Raw genomic sequence first — 26686 nt, forward strand, 5'->3', positions numbered from 1 at the left:
AGACACCAATTGGCAAAATTATCATTCCTGTAGATTTCTAGCTCAAACTGTGGAGCCTCAAAGTCACTAGCACTTCTCTGCTTGCAACTCTTCTCAATCAGGAGAATGTCCTCTGGCATTTAAGGAATGAGGAAACAGAGGTACACATCAATTCCTACTATACATTCAGACCTAAAATAATGATTGAATTGGCCTAGAGGACCCCACCCAGGTCGCATTAGCATTCCTTCTCCAGGTGAATCCTGCCTAAGCCCTACTGGCTGCATTCTCTAGATGCCAGCTCCCCCTTGGGGCTGAGAGAATGGTGATGGGCTCCTATATCCAGCAGAGCCATGTAAGTTTGAGTTCCTCTCCACCCCAAAGTTCCCCCAAATACTTGCCAAGCAAACAGACCTTTGGTCCCCCTTGGTGACAGGAAGACTTGGCCCCTCTCCTAATCATCTTTGCCTTAAAGTAGCTGAAGTTGGGGCAGAGGAGGAGGGGAGGGATCAAGCAGCAGGAAGGAGAATGTGTGCCAGAAGCAAAGTGCAATGACTGTTTTAAGCACTGCAGTGGCTGACTGCAGCTTCATCAAACAAACTTCCAATGTTCCCAGCCCATCCAAAGTGCTGTATTAGGTAGCAAAGTTCTAATTCTGCCCAGAGTGCAGTGACCATGTAACTGTGGCAGCCACAGCCACATTTTCCAGCTGTGGCTGGAGTTTGTCCTTTGGTTGATGACCTTCTTTGAGGAGATCACCTTCATCTGGGCATGTGCTGCCCCGTTATCAAAATAACATCTCTTAAATTCAACGTAAGTGGTAGGGGGAGTTTTCCATGAAGGCAGGGCTCATTGCAATAAGTTATCTAGATTTCTTTGGGTCTGGTTTTCAATCTTCAGTGGGTTACCTAATTAGCATTGTTAAACCCAACCTGGGGCAATAAGAGCCTTAATAGCAATCTAAATACCTCATTTATGGTTTCTGCAGGAATTAGTCTGCCTTGGAAAAATCCCTCTAAGTCTTAGGACCAAAGCTCCTTACAGCAGTTTGTACTGTAAAAAAACCACAAAAACTCTTGAGACCTTTTATGATCATCTTGGGATGCATCCAAGGTTAATGTGATAGACTGAGGGAAGAGCTGAGCTGAAGGACAGACAGCCTAGCTGTTGCCATTATTAACAACTAGGGGCCCGAGTGCGAAATTCATGCACTGGGGGGGGGGAGGGTGTCCCTCAGCCCAGCCTGCCCCCTCTCCCATACTGGGAGCCCTCAGGGGATGTCTAGTGATGGCTTGGGCCCGCTCCCTGCTCCCCTTGGGGATAGGGCCTAAGCCGAAGTCTGGCCTCCCTTTGTGGGAGGTGACCGAGCTGATCAGGGGAAGGCACCAGACCCATCACCCCGCTGCTTGCAGCCACTACCAATCACGGCAGCCAGCAAGGTTTTTTCATCAACACGGACTCCAGTCCCTTCACCATGAAAAAATGACAACTTTCTTTAGGCATTTTCAAGATGTGTCTTTCATATAATAATAATTTATTTATTTATTTTTATCCTCACCTGAGGATATGTTTCCATTGATTTTTAGAGAATGTGGAAGAGAAAGGGAAAGACAAACATCAAAGTGAGAGGAACACTTTGATTGGTTGCCTCCTGCATGAGCCCTGACTTGGGCCCCGGCCAGGGAGGAGCCTGCAACCTAGGCACATGACCTTGGTCAGAGTTGAACCCAGACCCTGCCATCGGCAGGCCAAGGCATTATCCACTGAGCCAAACTGGCTAGGGCAGGATATGACATTTCTTAGCCCTCCAGCAGCGGACCTTCCTTTTTTTCACCAGGAGTGTGGTGAAAAACCCTAGATCACCTTTTTGGATTCTTATTATCCAAGTTACTAAGAATATTACCAGTGGCATACAGGGAGCTTAGCCAATGAGCGGTCAGAAAAGGTGTTTCCTCCGTAGTTCACACCAATTGCCAGCTTGGCTCCCCCGGCCCAGGCCTGACACCTCTGGCCCAGGCTTCAGGCCTGGGCAGGAGACCCCCATATCCCCCTGATCACCGGCTCCGCCCTTGGCCAGAGGTGTTGACCCCTATCACTCTCCGATCGCCGGATCAGCCCCTTGCCCAGGCCTGATGCCTCCGCCAGAGGTGTCAGGCCTGGGCAGGGGACCCCCCATCTCCCTCAGCCAGAGGTGTTGACCCCCATCACCCTTCAATCACCACATCGGCCCCTCACCCAGGCTTGATGCCTCGGCCAGAGGCGTTAGTCCTGGGCAGGGGACCCCCAGACCCCTCCGATTGCAGGCTCCGCCCCCCGCCCAGGCCTGACACCTCCATCACCCTCTGATCGCTAGTTTGGCCCCTTTCCCAGGCCTGACACCTCTGCCAGGTGTCAGGCCTGGGCAGGGGACCCCCATTTCTCCCCGATCACTGGCTTCTGGGGCTTCTGGAGCCAGCCTCTGGCCCGACGGGCGGCAGGCGGGCAGCTTCTGTGGTCACACATGGGGGCCTGGATGGCAGCTCTCGCGCTGTCCCGCCCTGCCTGCAGTATGCAAATTAGCCGCCATCTTTGTTGGCAGTTAATTTGCATATCACACTGATTAGCCAATGGGAGGCGTAGCGAAGGTATGGTCAATTACCATGTTTGTCTATTATTAGATAGGATGCTTACATGCTCATTCCTTCATCTCCCAAGCCTTCCAGGCAAGATTCTAAAAATCTGCCTGGTTTCTGCCCATAGCAGTTGGGAATTTCCCTTTCATGTTTAATGTAATGCATGTTTCTGTCACTACTGTCTGACAGAAGGCAAAACTTAGCATTAGTTGTTACTTTGGCATGAACCTGAGGCTGATCTAGAAACAGCCTCTACTTGCCCTTCTTGTAAGCTAAGTTAACTTGGACACATTTTGTGGATGTGAACAGAGAAGACACCAGTCTCCTAGGTCAAGGACAAAGGACTGTTACTTACATCAATAGAAGAGTGTCAGCATTGTCAGGCCCATTTCCCCAAGGCCCAGTTCCCAAAAAGCAATGCCAAGAGGACCAGTGTCATCTGTACATGTAGTGAGCTCTGTTATAAGAGAGGAGTTCTGAGCTTAGGGAACCCCAATCGTTTATAGTAGGCAGTAAACCTATTATATCAACCATTTTTCACTCATCTTGTATGTCCCATAGGTTTAGCATGCAGAAACTGCTGAGTAATATTCACTGAACTTAACAATCCAACTAACAACTAAAATCACCCATAACTACTCTACCTACCCCTCTTCATTTTAACCCCAAAAAGCAAAAATAATATGTTCACACTGTTTCTGAAACTTAAAACATCAAACATATTAATGGAAGAGTAAATTAATTTTATTGACTGATGAAAAACTAAAGTGATAAGAAGTATGGATAGTAAACAATAATCATTGTGTTCTGCTGGAATTCTGTTTTTCTTCTTTTCACTTTAAGCCAAAAGGACAAAAAATTATAGACTGTTAGTAAGCTAATTGTTTTACATATTTCAACAAAAACTGCATAGCTTAGCAGTTGCACAGCATTAAATATATACATTTTGCAAAACCCTGAAAGTTTTAATTTTTGTGTTGACCTCAAAGGCTAATGGAATCACCTACACTGGTCGAATTCAGAGTTTCTTTTCCCTTTTCTGCCACCCTGTAAAGAAAAATAGGGCAAATTATTTAGAAAATACCATTTTGGGGCCATTTTCATCTTAAGAATATATGAAACCAAAGGCATTTTGAGTATGAGAAGGAAGCATTTTCTGAGTTTGTTGCGTATTTGAATATGCATACTACTAAATTATTTTATAGAGTTATTTTTACAAATGGTTAAAGTAGTTGTAGAAAAGTTACCCCTCTTTGAACTAGTCTAGATTTAGTAAGTTTACCAACTATGTTACTTTTTTTAGAGCTCTTTTAGACTGTCCCAGCTTTTTTTTTTTTTTAAATAAAAATTTTAATCAATACTAACACAATTTATTCCATATGATCCCTTTTGGGTAATTCAATTTCTAATGCAAGTTTTGTCTAGTCTTCTTACCAGACAACAGCATTAGAAGTATGATTTTGTTCATCACTGGTTTGAAAAGTAGATTATACTTTTCATATTGCTCAGTGACATATATATACATCTGTATTTAATCTGCTCCAATTTGACTAGGGCCAAGGAAAGAGAAAGGCAGCTTAAAAGACAAGAAGCATTTTACACGAATTAACATAACATTTTCTACTTTATTAAAAGTAAATACTAATTGTAGAAATATGGAAAGTACAAACGTACAAAGAAGAAAATTAAAATCACCCATAACTACTCTACCTACCCCTCTTCATTTTAACCCCAAAAATGATTTGATGTATTTGCCTTACAATTTTATAATTTTTTTCTCTCCATCTTTTATAAACTATGGCAGTGTATCCAAGTTAATTGATTAGAACCACGTGAGTAGTAATATTTATCAAATTCTGATGTCTAAACTTTGTCCCAGACCTATTTATTCACTATTACCAGGACTGGGCCAAACTATCTGTAATTCAAAAAGCTCTCAAGTGATTCTGATGATCAGTTAAGTCTGGGAACTACTTGTCTGTGAAAAGTGCATTTCTTAAAATGGTGATTATGTTAGGGGCACATGAAACCCAGGCCTATTTAATAATGGTGGCAGCTTCTCTGTATTTTTCTCATCTCTTCACTGCCTATAACTTTTCTCTTGGTGATCAAAAACATTTCTATATCAACCTTCATTTAAAAAAAAAAAATCAAGGGTAAAAATGCTGTTATTCATTCCTGATCAAATAAAAGTTTTCCAAGGATTCATTCAGAGAAAGTAAGTATAAAGAGGTTATCTGGGACCTGAAATGTGTAATCTCATCTTAAAAACAAAATTTATTTCTTGTTTACAGAAAAGTAAAAATAAATTTTTCAAAAGTGTTTCTATAAAGTAGATCCCAACTTCACATAGGTATCAACGTTATACAGCTTAAAACTCTTACCTTGTTTCTCAACAAGATTTCTTTTTGTTGTTGTTGTTAAATATTTTTTTAAATATATTTTTATTGATTTTTTTTACAGAGATGAAGGGAGAGGGATAGAGAGTTAGAAACATCGATGAGAGAGAAACATCGATCAGCTGCCTCCTGCACACCCCCCATTGGGGATGTGCCCGCAACCAAGGTACATGCCCTTGACTGGAATCGAATCTGGGACCTTTCAGTCCACAGGCCGACACTCTATCCACTGAGCCAAACTGGTCAGGGCAAGATCTCTTTTTAAACACGCAAAATATTTGAGAATCATTTTCAAAGCCTCCCAGGCAAATTCTCATTCCCAGACTAATAAGATGTCAAAGCTGGGGCTAAATAACTTTTAGTTCTCTAGGCCATCAATGGCTTTCCTTTTTTTTTTTTTACTATGACCTCACATTAATTTTTTATATCATGACTTAGACACACACACATACATATAAATAAATATATGTGTTTATATATACATACAGATACACATATACTAAAACAAACCATTAACATTTTTTACTACTTCACACTAAATAAAATGCTGAATGCCAGTTTGTGAGTGCAGAAGAACTTACAGAATTAAAATAATCACTATTTTGCTACAAATATCAATGGATGCTAAACCATTGGGTAAAAAGGATCTCGTCACACAATCTCAAAGTATCACTCCACATATTTATTAATTTATAAATATACCTTTACAGTAAACACATCTAAAAGATACTGCTGTACACAAATGATTAAACATTATATAATGGGGCAAATGTCATTATGTGCTTTCCTTTGATATAAGTCAATGGCATGTATGCTGCATCATTTATGTAGTACCAAGAATTTTTTCTGAAATACTTTAGTTATGCTGCAAATATCAGTATCTAGAAAAACCTTAACATTTTCTAAAATGTAAATTATATAAAACTGTTAATATTTCTGGTGAATAAATTTTGGCCTAAGAAAAAAATAGTCCACTTATTCTCAAACAGTATCTATTTCAAATGTATTATTTGTGATGAAAACACTTTCAGAATTATAAAAGCATACCTGATATTTGGCTAATTCTGCTTGTAATACTTTCACTTTAGATCTTTCTTGTTCTAACGCAGCATGAAGTGAAGTCACCTATAACCAAATATTCAATTTTTTAAAAAGACATTTTTTGTGTTTTTAGGCAAATACTCTTAATTCATTTTTATTTTTAGCTTTGTGTATTTTTTTTACATTCAAAATAATTTCGTATTCTTTTCAGATGTGTAAAGCATAATGGTTAGACAATCATATACTTTACAAAGTGTTGCCCTCAATATTTCCAGTACCTGCCATCTGGCATCAGATATATAATAACCTTAATTCTTAACACTTATTCACAATGATAATTTCTGACTACTGGATAAATTGAGCATCAGAAGAGAACCCTTGCTCACCACCCCAATTTCAATTAGGCACTTTACTTAGCTATATATTAGAGATACACATAGGACAAGCTCACTGTTCTAAGACCATGGATTAAGAATGGGCAGGGCAGAAAATCAAGCCCAAGGGTAGGATAAGTTCTATCTGCCCTTTCTATCTCTATATTCATAGTCCACATCAACTAAAATACAACCTTATCTTCACCTATTCTTCAGGACATAGCTACCTCCCTTAAACAGTAAATAGAACCTTCATTCACATTTGCTAATACATAGTAATAATTTATATCACTTTCTTTTTTATTCAATTTATTAGGATGACACTTTAAATAAAATTATATAGGCTTCAGGTGTACAATTCCTAATACATCACCTGTATACTGTATTGTGTGTTCACCAATTTATATCACTTTCTTGCAGTGTTGATGGACTATATTTTTGTTTAGTCAAGTTTCACAATTCAAGACTAAGGAACAGCCTAAGAATATCAGTCTTATATACAGTTTTCCTTACCTGTATAGTCAGTTCATTCTTGATACTTTGTGATTCATCAACTTGCAGAAGTATTTCTGCTTTATCTTTCACTGACAAAAAAAAGGGGTGGGGAGAGTAGTATAATTAATTTTGTCAATCACTCCAATGCTTTTACAGTACTTTAGTGACCCAAAATAGCAATGCAGTCAGGCAAAGATTAATTGTCCTCCTACTTAATGAATGTATTCCTTGATCCTATATAGTTCTTAGTTTTCATTGGGAAATTCTGATAATATCATATTCTTGGAAATTTTAAATTTTCTGTAGCGCTGAAAATTAATTGTACAGATATGATGAAAGAGTAAGTTTATCCATCTACAGTAAAGGGGACAAATACACAAGAAAATAAATTTCACAGAGAGAAAACTTTAAACACCTTGACTAATCTTTTTTTGATTAATCTTTAAGATTAAAAAAATATAGAACATTTCTATTTCGTTTTCTTAAATTGTCAGGGTGACCATATACGCCCACAGAAATTATTTATATCTCATGTTTCATACCTATAAAGCACTGTCAAATAAACATAGCTCATATGATCATATCTGATCATATAACATCTGTGGTCTCTCAGAACTATTCGTTTGTCTAGAGGTTTTTTCCCCTCTTTGGGGAAGTAAGAGATCTATATTTTAGCCCCTTAGTTTCCTTTAAGCATTAAAAATCTCCACATGGCCAATAAACCCCATGGTATAATGGCTACAGAATAAAAAGCTAACTCCTCAACTTTAAAAACAAGCTAAGGAAAATAAAAACAAGAGAGGTTAAAGAGGTAAAACTATAATAAAATTTGTAAGAAAAGAAATGTTTAAGTTTTTTTGAGTACCAATATCACTACAACTCTACAATATAATACTGTAAATCAAATTTATTTTTCAAGTTTAATATGATATGCAATAAGGTGTGTAACGTATCTAGAAATGTATCAGTCTTTCAAGAATCAACTTGGGAACTTTTATGAATTACACTTTCTACTCCTCCATCTTCATAATTAAACACACACACAACTAAGAACTAGTGACTTTTTAATAATTATGTAATACTTTAATTACAGTCTCTTCTCCTATAATGCTTGTTTCAATGACACTGATATATTAGGAACAATTTGAACACAACAGGAATTTTGTATTTGCTTAAGCTCAATTGTGTGAACATAGAAAACTGCACCCATGCACACAATCGAAATAATCTACCACCTATCTCAGTTCAGTTCACCGATTTTCAAGTCTTCCATAACTTAACAGTAACACACAAGTTATAACTCTCTGAAGCCTACTTCTACAAGCAAACTAGGTTGTGTTTAACCATTTTTAACATGTATAAAACTGTTATACTGTTTTTATTAGATTCCCATCTTGTTTTAAATGTTTTAAAATATATATATTTTTTATTTCAGAGAAGCAGGGAGAGGGAGAAAAATAGGTAGAAACATCAATGATAAAAGAGTATCACTGATAGACTGCCTCCTGCACACCCCACACTGGGGATTGATCCCCTAACCTGGGCACATGCCCTGACCGGGAATCAAACCATGACCTCCTGGTTCATAGGTCAGTGCACAACCACTGAACCACACTGGCTAGGCAGATCCCCATATTTTTTTAATGTATCACTGATTAAGTTTTTGAGTGTTGTATGCTTCTAAGCCTATCTCCTCCATAGGCCTTATGGTTTTAACTGTGTGATTTTGCAAATATTGGTGAATTTAAGGAACACGTGTTGCATTATAACAGAATTGACTGTATTTACATTTATATTATAAATGACAGAGTACATGTACTCTAATGTACTGTATTTTTTATGTAATGATCCTATATCAAATTCTTCTAGTTGGATTATTTACAGTATGGAGTATGGACACAAATTTTATTTACTGGTAGCCATTTTTAATCCATTATTGAGAATAAGCTTTTATCAATTAATATTCTCACTTTTTACATTTCTTTAAGCAAGAAATATTTCTTTTACATATTTAAAAATCATATATCCTTTCCCTAACCGGTTTGGCTCAGCGGACAGAGCGTCGGCCTGCGGACTCAAGGGTCCCAGGTTCGATTCTGGTCAAGGGCATGTACCTTGGTTGCGGGCATATCCCCAGTGGGGAGTGTGCAGGAGGCAGCTGATCAATGTTTCTCTCTCATCGATGTTTCTAACTCTCTATCCCTCTCCCTTCCTCTCTGTAAAAATCAATAAAATATATTTTTTTAAATCATATATCCAATAATACCTTTAATTTATTCAATTAGAAACGTACCTTATAAACCAATTATTTATTTTCATAATTTTATGCATTAAATGAATCTTAAGATGATGGTTTCTAACTGTCCAAATAATGCCTTTCCCCATTATTCTTTAATTTCTATTTCATCATAGTTAAGTTGTATAATAGTTAAAGTATAGTTATATTATAAAATAATTAAAGGGTTATCAAAAGCCTGAATCTACTTCAAGACTATATATTCTGTTCAACTGGACAAGATTTCTGGTTTTTAATCATATTGGTTTCATAACTGTTATTTAATAATATAGTTTAAATTTTGGTTGGACAATTCTACTCCCTGTATCTTCATATTTGAAACAATCTTCCGGTCTTGTTCACTTATTCTTCAAGGTGAGTTTCACATTTTCTTAAGTGCTATACAATACTCTCAGGATCTATATTTGGCATTTCATTAATACTTATTAACAGGGAAAATTTATTTAGACAATTTTGTCCATTCAAAAGAAGATTTTCTCATGTATTCATGTCTTTCTCTATGTCTTTTATGGTTAATAATTTTCTTTGCGTAAACTTTATATTAAAAGTTAATACACATTTTCTTTTCTGTCATGAATGGAAACTTTTCATAGAACTTTCAAGGTAAGTGTCACTAGGTAAATATAATCAGGAAAGCAACTGATTTGTGGGGATTCACATATAATATCAACCTTACTAATCTTATCTCTAGTCAGTTTTGGTTGACTTCCTTGGCTTCCTGCTTCTATTGCTGAAAGTTTAGAGTGGCAGCAAAAGTATGAAGAGTGGGGGGGTGGGGAGGGGAAGGAAAACCTAAAATGATGATAGGTCTTCTCCTCTAATAATTAAAAAGCAGAATCTTAAGCAAATGTTATTCTTGTTTTCCTGCTAAATGTAGTCTAACAATTCATAAGAATTGAAATTTCAAGATTTCTCTTATGTGAATAATTATAAATTTGTATAATACCTAATGTGCTATAACAGTGACTTGTAATAACAAAATTATCAGCAACAATCCATTTTGTATCACTCTGGGAAACCTTTTTATTTTGTTGAGTTAATAAATCACGTATCTTGAAAAAATTCTCTTCAAATATTTTTTAAGATTAAATTTTAATTCTAAAACCACAAAAATCACTTACTTTCACCTTCCTGAAGCATTTTCAATAACTGTGCATTTCTTGCCTTTACTTCTTTATACTTTGCCTGATAGTTAAAGAAAAAAAAGATTTTTAAAGTAAATGATAAATTCATGGTTTACTATCAATATGTGGTCTATGAGTTCTTGAAGACATAGTTACTTTTAACAGAAAAAGGATGAAGAAAAATGTATTCAGAACTGTCTACTATTTAAATTGTATCCCTCGTGACTGAAAGAGATAAAAATGGAGAAAGCAGGATAATATTAAATTTTTCTGAGGACTTTCTCTTTTCTTCTTCAAATAAAACCCTTAATATTTCAAAATAATTAGAAGAAAAATGATTCATGGCTCTATACCAGGAATATCCAGTAGCATACTAGAACTTTCTGTATCTGTGTTATATCTGCCACTGTCCAATATGTGACTATTAACTACTGAAAATAGACCTAGTTTGACTTTGGAAAATACAGTTTTACCTTTATTTAAAGTTTTAATTTTATTAAATTTAGGTATACACATGTAGTGGTTACTGAATTGCACAGCACAGTTGTGTCTTCTCAGTTAAGACTAAATTTACTAATCTCTTGTTATTTCAATAACTATTGGTAAAGTAATTTTTGGCAGACATGAATTAGTAATTTATTGAGATATCTTCTAATTCTTTTTCAATTTTTTTCTCCAATGTCTTAGCTTCTTCTCATACTACATAGGTGATACAACTATACATTTATGAATAAGAACTGTGTTTCCATGTTAACCTCCATATTCTGGAGAATTTTCCCGCAACACCACCTTTATTCAACGTATAACCCACTCTGAATTACTTATAAATACTTAATACATTAGAAAAAATACATTTAATACAATATAGAAAAAAACAAATCAGGAACATATCAGTATAAAAAACTTGTCATTTCTTCTCTTATCATGTACACAGATATATACAGAAGTTACCAAATTCAAGTCTTTCTTGTAAGAGAAATTTAATGTATTTTAAATCAAGTCCAATAAATATGGCTTTTACTAAATACTCTGCCCAGTAAATTGCTGGTGATAAATCAGTAATGTAACCGAGTAATACTGAATACAATGAACAGAAGGAAGGACCAAAGTAAATATACAGTGAACAGGACTTCTGAGCTGCTTAGAAACGAACAAGAAAGATAAGTCAGACGGAAACAAAAATATGAAGGAAAAAACCTTATACATTCAACTATAACTATATTCACTATGAATATAGAAATATATATATCTACTGTGAATATGAAACTATCTTATGAAATCCTAATTCTTAGGGCTTCAATCAGTGTTACTATCTCACCAAATTATCTCTAGCTCAAACCTTTTGTCTAAGGTCCAGATCAGTGTACATGGAATCACCTCTTATACTAGCCTTAGGGTCTAAAATTAGCACATACAGCAAAAATTGCAAATGAGCAACATTACCCATGGAAATTCTTTATATTGCCCATTAAAATAACATATAACACATACAATCCTAAATAGTAAATCTATGTATAAAAACATACATGTATAAAAATACTAGTGGCAATTTATAATAAAGAACACAAATGAAATACTTAATGCTCTTATTGGTATCTTAATTTCATGAAAAAGAGAGCACTTAGTGTTAATGCATATACGGTATGTTGTGACTCTACTGTACTGTACTGCATCCTCAACATCTATGCCTGAATCTATAGCTATTTCAAACTTATGTTCAAAATAGGATCTATTATTCCCACTGCCTAATAAACTAGTTCAAAATGTGCTCTTGCTCTTACACTCAATACCTGTTCATTGTTTTATCAGACTATATTCACTCCAGGCCCTCAGCTATGTGCATTACCATTCCACAAAACAATTTTCATGTCACTTAAAATCTGATTCCAACTAACATCTCCAATTTCACATTCTACAACTTCCCAGTTCTCTAAATGTCAGCAACAATGTATTCCTACCAGTCCCATGCCTTTGTATATGCTGTTCTCTCTACCTGGAAACACCATCTTTTCTGTAAAATCCTTACCAATTTTCAATAGCAACAACTAATTCATTCCTGTTTCTGTGCTTCTGGAGCACTCAATCAAATCTCAATTATAAAGCCCATACTGCAATTATTTACATATTTATCTTCCACATTAGTCTATGAGCTTCTTGCTAACTCATCCTTGTATTTTGTGTCTGGGATATGGTATATGCTCAAAAAAAGCAAAGAAAAATATAAATGACAAAGGAAAAGCTAAGGGAAATGGGCAGGGATTATTACTAAAGGCATGAGTAGAGAAGGAAAGGAAATGTTAAATACCATCAAACGCTGGAACTTGACTTATCTTTTTTTTTTCACTATTACATATGCAGGGCCCAGAAAGACACTTGAAATGAATAAAGATATTTTTTAAAGCCTAATAAGGAAGAAAGGAAGGAAGGTTAATATGTAGGTTTATAGTTAAAAAATAAATTGTATAAATAACAAGTGTAAGTGAGCATGTGGAGAAACTGGAACCCTATGGATCACTGATGAGGAGGCAAAATGGTAGAGCTGTTACAGAAAACAGTTTGCTGGTACCTCAAAAAGTTAATGTAGAATTATTTTTGACTCAGCAATTCCACTCTTAGCTATATAACCAAAGGATTTAAAAGCAGAGACTCAAGTACTCATACACCAATGTTCATTGCAGCGTTATTCACAACCAAAAGGTGGAAACAATGCTAGTGTTTATCAACAGATGAATAAACAAAATGTGGTACATACATATACTGGAATATTTTTCAGTCATAAAAAAGAATGAAATTCTGACACATGCTAAGACATGGATGAACCTTGGAAACACTATGCTAAGTGAAATAAGCCAGACACACTAGAACAAATATTGTATGGTTCCACTTATATGAAGTACCTGGAAGAAGCAAAATCATAGAGACTACATGTTACCACAGGCTGTAGGGAAAGAGAAAACAGGGAGCTGTTTAATGGGTACAGAGTTTGTTTGGAATAATGAAAAAGTTGTGGAAACACTGGTGATAACTATACATTATGAAGTACTTAATGCCACTGAATTGTAGAGTTAAAAATGGTTTAAATGGCTAATTTAATATTATATATATTTTACCATAAAATATTATTATTCCAATTTTATAACATTTAAAAACCAAAACAGCAGAAACATTCTATTAATCCAACATTAAACATATTTATATATAAGAAAAACAGAAAATGTGCAGATTACTAGTATACAACAGTAAATAAACACAAACCTCCCATTGAGTGATTACATTGTTCAGCTTCTGGATTTCAGCATCTTTCCTTTCAAGTTCCAACTTTAGTCTTTCAATTCTTCCATCTTTCAAAACTACTTCCTGAAGAGAGAAAAACTCTATTTTAGAACTAAGATAGCCTGCTGATTCTGGTTTACAATATTCCTTTGTGAAAAGTTTAAGAGAAAAATGTCCCAATTTTCTCTATTTTAATTCATTTTCCACAGCAACCTTCAATTGTTGACTGTATTTCCATTTCTATTCAATGATGTAATTCTAATTATATACAATGCAAGCAAATAAGATATTTAGGATTAATCTCAAACTGCACACATACCTTATAATAATATCAAGGCTTTGAAATGATGTATTTATGAATAAACATACTAAAAATGCTCTGTAATGAATTATTAGTCTATCATTAAGACCCAAAAGAATTGAAAACTTATGAGAAAAAACACAAAATAACAAAACAAAAAAATAAATAGCTTTGCTCTGTATCAGCAATTAGCAGGTAGAAGATATAACTAGAAAAACCATTTTCTCCCAATAGCAATAAAAAATATCCCCAAGAATAAAATTCAGAAATTTTCAGGATCCATTAAGAAAATTACAAAATATTGAAAGGACATAGAACAAAGTATGTCAATAGATAGGAAGACTAAATATTACTAAATATATTACTTTGTAAATTCAATACAATTTCTATTGAAATCCCAATGCGATTTTGTACTTTGGAACTTAGCAAGACAGTCAAAACTTCTTCTGGGAGAATACAGGATAGAAACAAAGTTGCTGCAATGAAGAGGAATATGCCTAACAAATTATTGTATACAGTACAGCAAAAATAACTAAAGTAGCATAGTCATGGCACCTAGGTTGACAGAGCACTGCAACAGAAAATAAAGTCCAGAAAGAGATTTAAAACCTAAGAATTTATTATAATATAAATATAGTATTTTTAAAAACTGAAAAAAGGCTGAAGCACAGAATAGATTACAAGACAAATGGCTAACTGGGAAAACAAGTTAAGTCCCTTCATCTTGTACCATATAACGAAATAAACAAACTCAAATGCAAAAAAAAAAAATCCAAAGTTATATTTTTGATAACAGTATAAATTGGTTCTATTTATCTAATGACTATGTGGAAACATTAACTTATTCTAAAAATACTCACTAAGCACCTAACTGCTACTAGATGCTGGGTATGCAACAGTGAACAGAACTGAAAAGATTATCGCCCTGATGGGATTGTCTGTTGCAGGAGGCAGATGTAAAAAAGAAATAATAGAAGCCCTGGCCAGGTGGCTCAGTTGGTTGGAGTGTTTCCTGTACACCAAAAGGTTGCAAGTTCAATTCCTGGTCAGGACACATATCTTGTTGCAGGTTTCGATCCCTGGTCAGGGTGCATATGGGAGGCAACCAACTGATGTTTCTCTCTCACATCAATGCGTGTCCTCTTCTCTTCTCTTCTCTTCTCTTCTCTTCTCTTCTCTTCTCTTCTCTTCTCTTCTTCTCTCCTCTCTTCTCTCTCGTTCTCTCCCCTCCCCCTTTCCTCTCCCTCTAAAATCAATAAATATATCCTTAGGTGAGGCTTGATAAATAAAATAAAAAGTGGAGGTAAGAGATTTCCAGGTAGGAAGAACAGCATCTTTAAAAGCCCTAAGATAGGAAAGAGCCAAGAATTTGAAGAACAGAAAGGCCAGTGGCTTGGAGCTCAGTGAGGGAGAAGACAGTACAAGATGATTTTGGAAAAACAGGTAGAGGCTTGATCTTGGAGGGCCTTGTAGGCAACAAGAATGGCCTGCACATTCTGAGTAAAATAGCAGTGAAGGATTTTGAGCAGGACTATTAAGATTTATGTTAGATTATATTTTTAAAGAATGACAGTGGGAAATGGATTAGAGTCAGGTAGGATAGGTGGAAAGACCTTTAACTGCTACTGCAAGTACAGGTCAGAGAAGATTATACCTTTGATTAGGGTGGAAGCAGTTTAAATGGAAAGAAGTATATTATGTAAGAAATTATTTAAAAGTGTAATCAAGAGCATTTGATGAGAGGTTGAATGTGGCAGTTGAGAAAGATGGACACTTTGAGTTTCTAGTTTAAGGAACAAGGTGGGTGGATCAAAATTAGAAATATACATACTATTAGGCCCAGAAATCTCACTTAGAAGTGAGGGAAAGTGTATCTATCAGTGTTCACTGTGATTTATCACAACAAAAAATTGGACATCAATTTAAATGCTGAACTATAGAATATAGGCTAAATATATGGTAAATTTATTAAACTGTGACACTCTTGAAATCACTAAAAATAATAATATACACTATAAAATACATTAACATGATCCCAAATTGTAATGCTACATGCAAAGAAAAATGCAGGGAGGACATAAAAGAAAAGTTTAATAACTCTCTTAGGACATTATGAAATACTAGTATTTTCACTTCATTTAAAAATTACTTTATCAAAATTGTCTTATACTGAGTATATAATTATTTAACAACATAAAATACTATTTTGATTTTGAAAAATTAAACCATGTATTAAAATGGTATCTAGATGAAAATGTTTATATATCATTTTTTAATAGGAAAGCCCTTCTGAACATACCAAAGGGAGAAAGCTGAAAAGATTAATAGATTTAACTTGCTGAAAAATTTTTCTAAAAATACTGTAATAAAATCAACAGATAAATGATTATCTGGATATAATAAGTCACAATCCATATGACAGGCATATGAGCAAAAAACATGAAGAAATGTATAATCTCAATAATAAGCAAGAAATATTATATCAAACTGGCACATTAAAATATTTTTTCCTCTGTGTGGGTAACTGAAAACAACTCAGTTATTAAAAATTCAACTATTTCATGTTCAAGGATTATTACTTAACTAGAGGCCTGGTGCACGAAATTCGTGCACTGGGGGGTGGGGGGTTCCCTCAGCCCAGTCTGCACCCTCTCCAATCCAGTACCACTGGCTCCTAACTGCTCACCTGCCTGCCTTCCTGATCGCCCCTAACCACTCTGCCTGCCTGCCTGCCTAATGCCCCTAACTGCTCCCCTGCCAGCCTGATCGGCCCCTAACTGCTCTCCCCTGCCAGCCTGATTTCCCTGCTCTCCCCTGCAGGCTTGATCGCCCCTAACCACCTCTGCCTCGGCCCCCGCCACTGTGGTTTTGTCTGGAAGATGTCCGATCTGATTAGCATATTACCCTTTTATTAGTATAGATGACCTGAAATGCTCACCATCTGCATTTAACTAAAAAGTAGTCCATATAACAGTTTCTACATTACTGGGAGGAAAAAGTATATATCCACAGAAAATAAAGGCCAAAACAAAATATACACAGAAACAAATTTCATAAAATATGAATAGACAAACTCTGACATTTTTTTGTTTTTGCAAATGCTGGCAGCAATCTACTAAAACTGATTTCAAAACCTGTTAAATGAGTTGAGACTCGGTTAGGAAAGCACACCTGAGGACTTAAAATGTCAGGTCAAGGACACTGTAAGTCCTCACTTAAGGTCATGGATAGGTTCTGCAAGTTTCAAAATGACATACAACAAAACCAATTAAGTTCCTATGGCATCATGTCACTGTTAAAATGAACAAAACCATGTTATTCAAGGACCTGCTGTACTTGATTCAACAAACAGTGAAGTTTAAGGACATGGAAAAGAAGATAGATTTGAAAGAGATTTCAAGGATTAAAACTCCCAAGTCTTGAAAAACAGAAAAGTGAAAAAGGAAGTTTTTAGAGCCTGGGTAACTAGATCAAATGATAAAACCAAAAACAAAAATGATGAAAGTCAAGCCAAACACTTGGTTTGGAGACAGAATGATGAGCCTGAGTTTGCACATAGTGAGTATACTGGTAAGGTATCCACAGAATAAGAATGAAATATGCCATAAGGGCCCTAGCCAGTTTGGCTCGGTGGATAGAGCATCGGCCTGCGAACTAAAGGGTCCTGGGTTCAATTCCAGTCAAGGGCACATGCCTGGGTTGTGGGCTCGATCCCCAGTGGGGGACTTGCAGGAGGCAGCCAATCCATGATTCTCTCTCATCATGGATGTTTCTATCTCTCTCTCTCTCTCTTCCTTCCTCTCTGAAATCAATGAAAATATATATTTTTAAAAATGCCATAAGGGCAATTACTAAAACAGACACCTAAAGGCCATAAAGTGAATGGGATCAGGAATGGATGATCTACCCAATTCCTGTGAAGTTGTGGAGAAAACTTCCTTCCGATAGAAGACAATGTTGATATGCATCAAGAGCAACACAGATGTGTATATCCTTTGACTAATTTACTATTTTTAAGAATTTATTCCAAGGAAATAACTCATCAAAGAATTAAATACATAAAGATGTTAAATGAGTATCAGGTGACCAATTCTAAACAACATAAATGTTCAATAATAGGATATTGACCAAGCTGTAATTATAACATACTGCTTTGACAGAATATAAAGCATGATTTACAAAACAGCTATGAAACTGTATTACTTACTGTTACAATTATTTTTAAATACCTATACATGTGGCATTTTCCTACAAAAAGAATATTCAAAAATGAAGCCAAATGTTGTGTTAAGAATGGCCAAATTAGGGTTGTACAGAAAAAAAGGATTTTAACCTGGGCAAAAAAGAAGAGCGTTCTTTCTCTGAGAAAGGAATACAATGGGGAGAGGAAGGAAGTGAAAAAAAAAAAGAGTATTTTTTAAAATAGCCTCAATCTTTTTCTCCTATTACACTCAAGGACATAATATGAGAAATTCTTAATTTATGAAAATTTCATACATGCAAAAGAAATATATATATGTGTGTGTGTGTGTGTGTGTGTGTGTGTGTGTGTGTGTGTATGAATCATACAGGTTAAGATAAAAGAAAAAATGCAATATGCAGATTAAGAATTTGAACACTGAAAACAGTATGGAGGGTCCTCAAAACATTAAGAAGAGAGTTACCATATGACCCAGCAACCTCTCTTCAGGGTACCTACCCAAAAAATTTGAAAACCTTTACTTGCAAAGATAAATGCACCTCTAGCCCAGCCCATGTGGCTAAATGGTTGAGCTTTGGCCCATGAACCAGGAGGTCACGGTTTAAAAAGGCATCTGTGATATACGCGCCCTGTGTTCATTGCAGCATTATTCACTGTGGCCAATGCATGGAAACAACCTAAGTGTCCCTCAATAAATGACTGGATAAGATGTGGTACATACATACAATGGAACACTACTCAGCCATAAAAGATGAAATACTGGCATTTGCAACAATGTCATGCCAAGTGAAATAAGTCAGACAGAAAAAGTCAAGAACCATTTGATTTCACTATATGTGGGATATAAAACTGGGAACAACAAATGAACATACAAGAACAAACAGAAACTCATAGGCACAAACAACAGTATAGTGGTTACCAGAGAGAAGGAGGGGTTGAGGAGGTAGTAAAGGATAAAGGAGGTCAAATATATGGTGACAGAAGTAGATTTGACTTTGTGTGGTGGGCACACAATGCAATATCCAAATCATGCATCAAAGAAATGTACACTTAAAACCCATATAATGTCACCCCAATAAATTTAATGGGGGGGGGAAGAATTCGAACATTACCATATTTTGGCACCCCCCCCCATGTGCCTCTACCAGTCATATCCATATCCCTCCCCTTCTGTTACAAATTTTGTCCTTCTTTTCCTGTTAGTCTTGCACTACACATATACATATCCCTAAAACATTCTATTTTTTGAAATTGCTATAAATGGTATCAAACAATTCTTATTTGGTGACCTTATTTTTTTACTTAAACATGTTTTTTATATTCATACATGTTGCTAAGTATAGCTGTCATTAATTTCTCTTATTGATTCTGTTATTACACACAGATGAGTTTAAAAAAAATATATATTTTATTGCTTTTTTTTTACAGAGAGGAAGGGAGAGGGATAGAGAGCCAGAAACATCGATGAGAGAGAAACATCGATCAGCTGCCTCCTGCACACCCCCCACTGGGGATGTGCCCGCAACCAAGGTACATGCCCCTGACCGGAATCGAACCTGGGACCCCCCAGTCCACAGGCCGACACTCTATCCACTGAGCCAAACCAGTTAGGGCCAGATGAGTTTTCAACATTATTTTTGAACAGTCTCTAGGGTTTAATCTAAGGTAGAATTTCCAGAACATACAGTCTGCCCATCATCTTCAACTTTTAAAGTTAATGCCAAATTGTTTTCCAAAACGGTTATACCAATTTACACTACCAATAATGTGTTACTGTTCTTCTATATCCATAAAAATATTGAGTATCATCTGTCTAATCCCTATCACCAGTCCTCACCTTCATTCAGTTTTTCATAGCAAATGCAGTGGAAATTAATATTACCATATATAAGCTTATTCTATACTGAAAAATCTTCAAATATTCTTTACTATCTACTAACTAAATCATAAATTAGGCCTTTAAATTTCCTCTAATCTTTTCCAACCTGCCTTACCAAACTTACCTAATACTACTAGTATTCTCCTCTATGATCCTTCTGTTTTAATTAAGCTGGTTTATACTTCATTGCTTCAATACTTTTACTCATGGCATTCCAGTTACCTCTCCCTTACCTCTGCATGTTCAAATTCTACTGTCTTTTATTTTTTTTTTAAATATATTTTATTGATTTTTTACAGTGAGGAAGGGAGAGGGATAGAAAGTTAGAAACATCGATGAGAGAGGAACATCGATCAGCTGCCTCCTGCACGCCCCCCACCGGGGATGTGCCCGCAACCAAGGTACATCCCCTTGACTGGAATCGAACCCGGGACCCTTCAGTCCGCAGGCCGACGCTCTATCCACTGAGCCAAACCGGTCAGGGCTTCTACTGTCTTTTAAATTCTAATCCAAAAGCTATTTTCTTCTAATAAAGCCATCTCTAATCTCGATTCATGTTAATTACTATCACACTTTACCAAGTATATTCTTTTAGACTTACCATTTTCTATCTTGTACAAAAATAATTATCTATTAAACGTGTACTATGTTCATGCTCTGCTAAACATTTTGATTCATAATTGCTAATTTTCCTACTAACAGTACATGAAAGACAGATAATTTCATCCCAATGTAACACAGCTGATAAACTGCAGAAGCTATATCTTGTATTACTAGGCTTGTTTGATTTCAAAGACTTCCCTTTCTACCATACTGCACTGTCCTGTGGTTTTATTAAATCATTAATATTAATTGTTTAAGTAACATACATACACAATTTTGTTCTACAAGGGTTTAAGACATATATTTGTCTAAATATATTAATGTCATTCTTGCTATCAAAATATTATCTGAGCTGGGGGATAGGGGAGGCTGGGAGGAAGGTCAATGGGGAAAAAAGGAGACATATGTACTACTATTCATAATACTTTAAAGTTACAATAATAAAAAAAATAATGTAAAAAAATGATCTGAAATGGCTTAAAAAATAAGGGGAAAATCATACATAGTCAATAAAAAAAAGTAAATATGCTAACCATATACGTTAACATGGTTGCTTGGGCTGTACATAAACTTTGATAGTCAAGGCAAAACAGGAAAACATTAACTCAATGCCAGAAAAGAAGAAACAAGTACTTCAAGGGCAAGCAAGGATTACCCATTACTAAGTTGAAAATAGATTTTCATGTGGAATTATGTTAGTGTTATTAACCAACCTTACTTCTGCATTGGAGTAAACTGTTCTTAAGGGTCTGACTTTTTGTGTCCTATAAAATAATACAGATGTTTAATTCGTGGAATGACTGAATTTATCAGTCTTAGGAAACAAAGAGATAGCATCTATTGAAGAGAATGACAAGATGGAAAACGGGCTTTTAGAATTTGGAATAGCCTCTGTAGGTGTTTGTCAAAGTCAGAAAGAAATGAATCAAAAGTTTTTTAAGTAGAAATAAGGATACGGTAAAAGACAGTAATGATTTTGAGAACAGAACATTAGTACTGTTTTTCAGCAATACCTGGCAGCCCACAAATTAATGGTGGTGGTAAACACACAATACAGTATACAGATTATGTGTTGGGGTGGTGAACACACAATTGTGTGCAGAATCTTTCAGTTTCCTGAATATTCAGTCTAACTAAAGCAGTGGTTCTCAACCTTCTGGCCCTTTAAATACAGTTCCTCATGTTGTGGCCCAACCATAAAATTACTTTCGTTGCTACTTCATAACTGTAATGTTGCTACTGTTATGAATCATAATGTAAATATCTGATATGCAGGATGGTCTTAGGCGACCTCTGTGAAAGGGTCATTTGACCGCCAAAGGGGTCGCGACCCACAGGTTGAGAACCACTGAACTAAGGCCTTTCCTAATTTGGGGCCTTTGTTCTTGTAGGGAATAAAAGAAAACCAAGAAAGAAAGAGGAAAGCGTTCACATATAAGATAAAGAACAGGTTCATAGTTTAAGAGAAAGTAAGACAGAAGACTAGCTGTTAGGAACAGATTTATAGGTCTCTATATGATGAGATATTAAAAAAAAATCCTCACTGAGGATGTTTTTCTTGACTTTAGAGAGAAGGGGGGAGGGGGGGGAGGGGGAAGAGAAACATCGATTGGTTACCTCTCGTACACATCCAACCAGACATCAAACCCGAAATCTAGGTATGTGCTCTGACCAGGAATCAAACCCACAACCTTCTGGTATTTGGGACAATGCTCCAACCGAGCCACCTGGACAGGTGAGATACTTTTTTTAAAACAATATTTTAAAAATGTGAATGACAAGAAAAATAGAGACAAACTCAGATAGAGAGCAGGCTGACAGTTGTGGGGGAGGGGGCAGTTAGGAAACTAGTGGAGGGTGGAGGGATTGAGCAAAAATGAAAAAATCCGCCCTGACCGGTTTGGCTCAGTGAATAGAGTGTTGGCCTGGGGACTGGGGGGTCCCAGGTTCGATTCCGGTTGAGGGCATGTGCCTTGGTTGCGGGCACATCCCCAGTGGGGGGCGTGCAGGAGGCAGCTGATCGATGTTTCTCTCTCATCGATGTTTCTGACTCTCTATCCCTCTCCCTTCCTCTCTGTAAAAAATCAATAAAAAAAAAAAAATTAAAAAAAAAAAAGAAAGAAAAAATCCAACAGTGTGATTGCCAGGAGAGGGAGGGGGTGGGAAAGGTGTAAAGGTATAGGGTGGATAAATGGTGATGGACAGAGACTTCACTTGGGGTGGTGAACACACAACAGTGTACAGATGATGTGTTGTGGAATTGTGCCCCTGAAACCTCTATAATTTTATTAACTAGTGTAACCCCAATTCATTCAATACAAAGGAAATAAATAAAAATGCGAATATCATTCTTTGCTTGTGGACCTTATAAAAACAGACTACTAACCAGGTTTGACTTGTCCGCAACCCCTGGTCTACAGGATAAAATTCTAACTTATTTTCACATAAACAGACCTCGGTACTTCTTAGATGCAGAATTTTTCAGTTTCATGAATATTTCCTCTATGGCAGTGGTTCTCAACCTTCTGGCCCTTTAAATACAGTTCCTCATGCTGTGACCCAACCATAAAATTATTTTCGTTGCTACTTCATAACTGTAATGTTGCTCCTGTTATGAATCGTAATGTAAATATCTGATATGCAGGATGGTCTTAGGCAACCCCTGTGAAAGGGTCGTTCGACCGCCAAAGGGGTCACAACCCACAGGTTGAGAACCGCTGGTCTAAGGCCTTTCCTAACTCTGGGCCTTTGTTCTTGTAGTTCCCTATGCTTTCTCCAATTCTCAGCTTACAGAGTTATATTCATTCATCATTCAAAATCCATCCCAAATGTCACTTTTTTTAAATAATATATTTTGACTTTTTGAGATAGAGAGGAAGGGAGAGGGATAGATAGAAACATCGATGAGAGAGAAACATTGATTAGCTGCCTCCTGCACGCCCTCCACAGGGACCAAGCCCATAACTTGGGCACGTGCCCTGACCGGGAATCAAACCAGTGGCCTCTTGGTTCCTGGCTCAATGTTCAACCACCGAGCTACACCGGTCGGGCCCAAATGTCACTTCTTTATGTACCTTTCACAGTTTACCCAAGTGATCTATTATTACCTTTTCTATTCAAAACCTCTCTATTTTTCATCTCTCTCTTAAAGTCTTCGTCATGCTAAAATATATTATTTTTACAGATCTACCTCCTCCAATCCCCACTGAGTGTCTAAGGAAAAGGTCTTATCCATCTTGGTATTCCTACTCCCCTCCACTGGAGTCTAATATTACCTAGCATATAGCATATGCTCAATAAGTATTCATCAATGAATGAAGTACTTTACACTTTTTAATATAAACATCTACAACTAAGGATTTAAGACAAATCCTAAAACTATACCTTATTAGAATCATAATTGGATTCCACTGCTTACATTTTTAAATATATATACATATATATATATATATATATATGTATATATATATATATATTAGTTTTATTGTGATTTTAAGAGAATTTTCTATTTTACATGCCTGGTTGTGTTCATGAGCTGCAAAATTATCTGTTCCATTATATTCTGTAAGCTGTTCTCTTCTTTTTTCTCTAATAAGAATTTTATGAACATCATCTTCCAGTCTATTGAAGAATCCTCCATCATGTGTTAAAGTCTGAGAAGAACTCAATTCCTGTCAAAAATGAATTGTGGTTTACCATCATTCAACAAAAAAGTGTATGCATTCAATAAGCCTAGTCAGCCCCGAGAAGGAGAAGGAAAGAAAAAGGGTAACTAAGAGACAATCAACTATCTAATTCTCCTCTATCTTCAGAAGATAAACAGCAGAGACACATTTTAAAATGTTTTCTTACTTCTTCATAATTATTGTGTTGGATATCACTTGATTAAAAAATGTTTTATCCATATACCATACAATTCACCCATTTAATGTACATAATTCAGTGGTTTTAAATATGCTCACAGAGTTGTGCAACCACAGCCACAATTTTTTAAGTTTCATCACCCACAAAGAAACCCTGAATCTATTAGTGGTCATTCCCCATTTCCTTCTAATACCTCCCCTCTCAGTTGTCTCCTGGACAAGACTACTTTCTGTGTGCATAGATTTGCCTATTCTAGACATCTGGTATAAATGAAATCATATACTGGTATATGTGGTCTTTTGTGACTGGCTTCTTTCACTTAGCAAAATGTTTTTAAGGTTCATCTATTATTATAGCATGTATCACTACTTCATTCCTATTGTCAAGTAATATCTCAATGATGGATACACTACATTTTATTTCTCCATTCATTGGTTGATGGACATTTGGGTTGTTTTCATTTTTTGCTATTATGAATAATGCTGTTATAAATATTCATGCACAAGTTTTTGAATGGACAGGTTTTCAATTCTCTTAGGTATATGCCTTGAAGTAAAATTGCTGAGACATATGGTAACCCTATGTTTAATCTTTTGAGGATTTGCCAGATAATTTTTCAAAGCATTCTCACCAACACTTATTATCTTTTTTTTTTATCCTCACCCCGGGATACGTTTTTATTTTTATTGATTATTTAAAAAATACTTTTATTGTTTTCAGAGAGGAAGGGAGAGGGAGAGATAGAAACATCAATGATGAGAGAGAATCATTGCTGGACTGCCTCCTGCACGCCCCCTACTGGGGATCGAGCCTACAACCCGAGCATGTGCGCTTGACCAAAATCGAACCCAGGCCGACGCTGTTTTTTATTGATTTTTAGAGAGAAAGGAAATGGGGAGAGAGAGAGAAACACTGGTGAGAGCGAGAAGCATCAATCGGTTGCCTCCTGTACACACCCCGACCAGGATCAAACCCTCAACCTAGGTCTGTGCCCTGACCAGGAATCAAACCCCCAACCTTTTGGTGTAGAGGACAATGCTCCAACCAACTGAGCCACCCAGTCAAGGCTGTCTTTCTTTTTTATTTATTGATTTCAGAGGGATAGAAATACCGATTTGTTGTTCCACTTATTTAAGCATTCACTGGTTGATTCTGGTGTTTGCCTTGACCAGGGATTGAACCTGCAACCTTGGCCTATTAGGATAATGCTCTAACCAACTGAACTACTCGGCCACTAGTGTAGGTGTGGAGAGCTATTTCATTGTGGTTTCGAGTTGCATTTCTCTGATGCACTGTTTCAAGTGCTTATTGGACATTTGCATCTTTCTGGAGTATGTCTACTCATATTCTTTGCCCACTTTTTATTGGGTTGCTTTTATTTTTGCGTTCTAAGAGTTCTTTATATATTCTAGATACAAGTCTCTTATCAAATATATGATTAGCAAATTTGTTCTCACATTCTGTGGCTTCTCTTTTCACATTCCTGAAGGTGTCCTTTGAATCACAGAAGGTTTTAATTTTTACAAAGTCCAATTTATCCACAAAACCACTGTATAACTTAAGGTTATAAAGATTTACTCGTATATTTTCTTCTAAGACCTTTAGTTTTAGCGCTTACATTTAGGTCTGTAATCCATTTTCAGTTATTTTTTGTGCATGGTGTGAAGAAGGGGTCAAAATTCATTCTTTTTTCCCTTTTATTAAATTTACTAGAGGCCCAGTGCATGAAAATTCATACACTGAAGGGGGGTCCCTCAGCCTGGCCTGTCCCCTCTTACAGTCCAGGAGCCTTTGGGGGTGGGAGGCAACCCAGCGATTACGGGAAGGTGATGTCCCGATCACACCTCTGCTGCTGCCACTCCCACTCCTGGCAGCGCAAGCCTCGGCTGGCCCTGGGCAGCTGGGCAGCCGCCATCCGAGGTTTGCCTGTGCCTTGGGGCAGCCCTGAGCGGCTGGGTGGCTCCGGAGGCAGGCACATGGAGTACCCGGGCCCACCTTGTCACATGCCTGCCACCCTGGCAGGGCTGAGGGCACTGGGCGCTGCCATCTTGTGGCTGTGGGCACTGCCATCTTTGAGGGCGGGGCAGTCAATTAGCATATTCCCTCCTTACTGGGTATGGGCGCCGCCATGTTTGATGGTGGGACAGTTAATTAGCACATCCCTCCTTATTGGCTGTGGGCGCCGCCATCTTTGCAACAGCGTGAAGGTCATTTAGCATATTCCCTCTTTGTTAGACAGGATTGG

At 36.5% G+C, this 26686-nt stretch overlaps 1 protein-coding gene across 4 annotated transcripts in view; it reads right to left on the bottom strand.

The window, feature by feature from the left end:
- Positions 1-3313: 3313 nt before the first annotated feature.
- Positions 3314-26686, bottom strand: part of GKAP1 (G kinase anchoring protein 1) — a 67411-nt gene continuing 44038 nt past the window's right edge. For 2 of the 4 annotated variants that reach the window (XM_081102910.1, XM_081102911.1), the window contains 5 exons: positions 13576-13677; positions 10318-10381; positions 6919-6989; positions 6038-6115; positions 3314-3638 (listed from right to left, as the gene is read on the bottom strand). In XM_081102910.1, coding sequence (XP_080959036.1) covers positions 3591-3638; positions 6038-6115; positions 6919-6989; positions 10318-10381; positions 13576-13677 — 363 coding nt within the window. In that variant the 3' untranslated portion in view covers positions 3314-3590. Of the gene's footprint in view, positions 3639-5050; positions 6116-6918; positions 6990-10317; positions 10382-13575; positions 13678-24095; positions 24249-26686 lie in introns of those variants that run through there. The other 2 variants (XM_081102908.1, XM_081102909.1) reach the window with 2 other exon arrangements.

Source organism: Myotis nattereri, assembly GCF_964212035.1.
Source record: "Myotis nattereri genome assembly, chromosome: 12".
NCBI classification, from domain to species: Eukaryota; Metazoa; Chordata; class Mammalia; order Chiroptera; family Vespertilionidae; genus Myotis; species Myotis nattereri.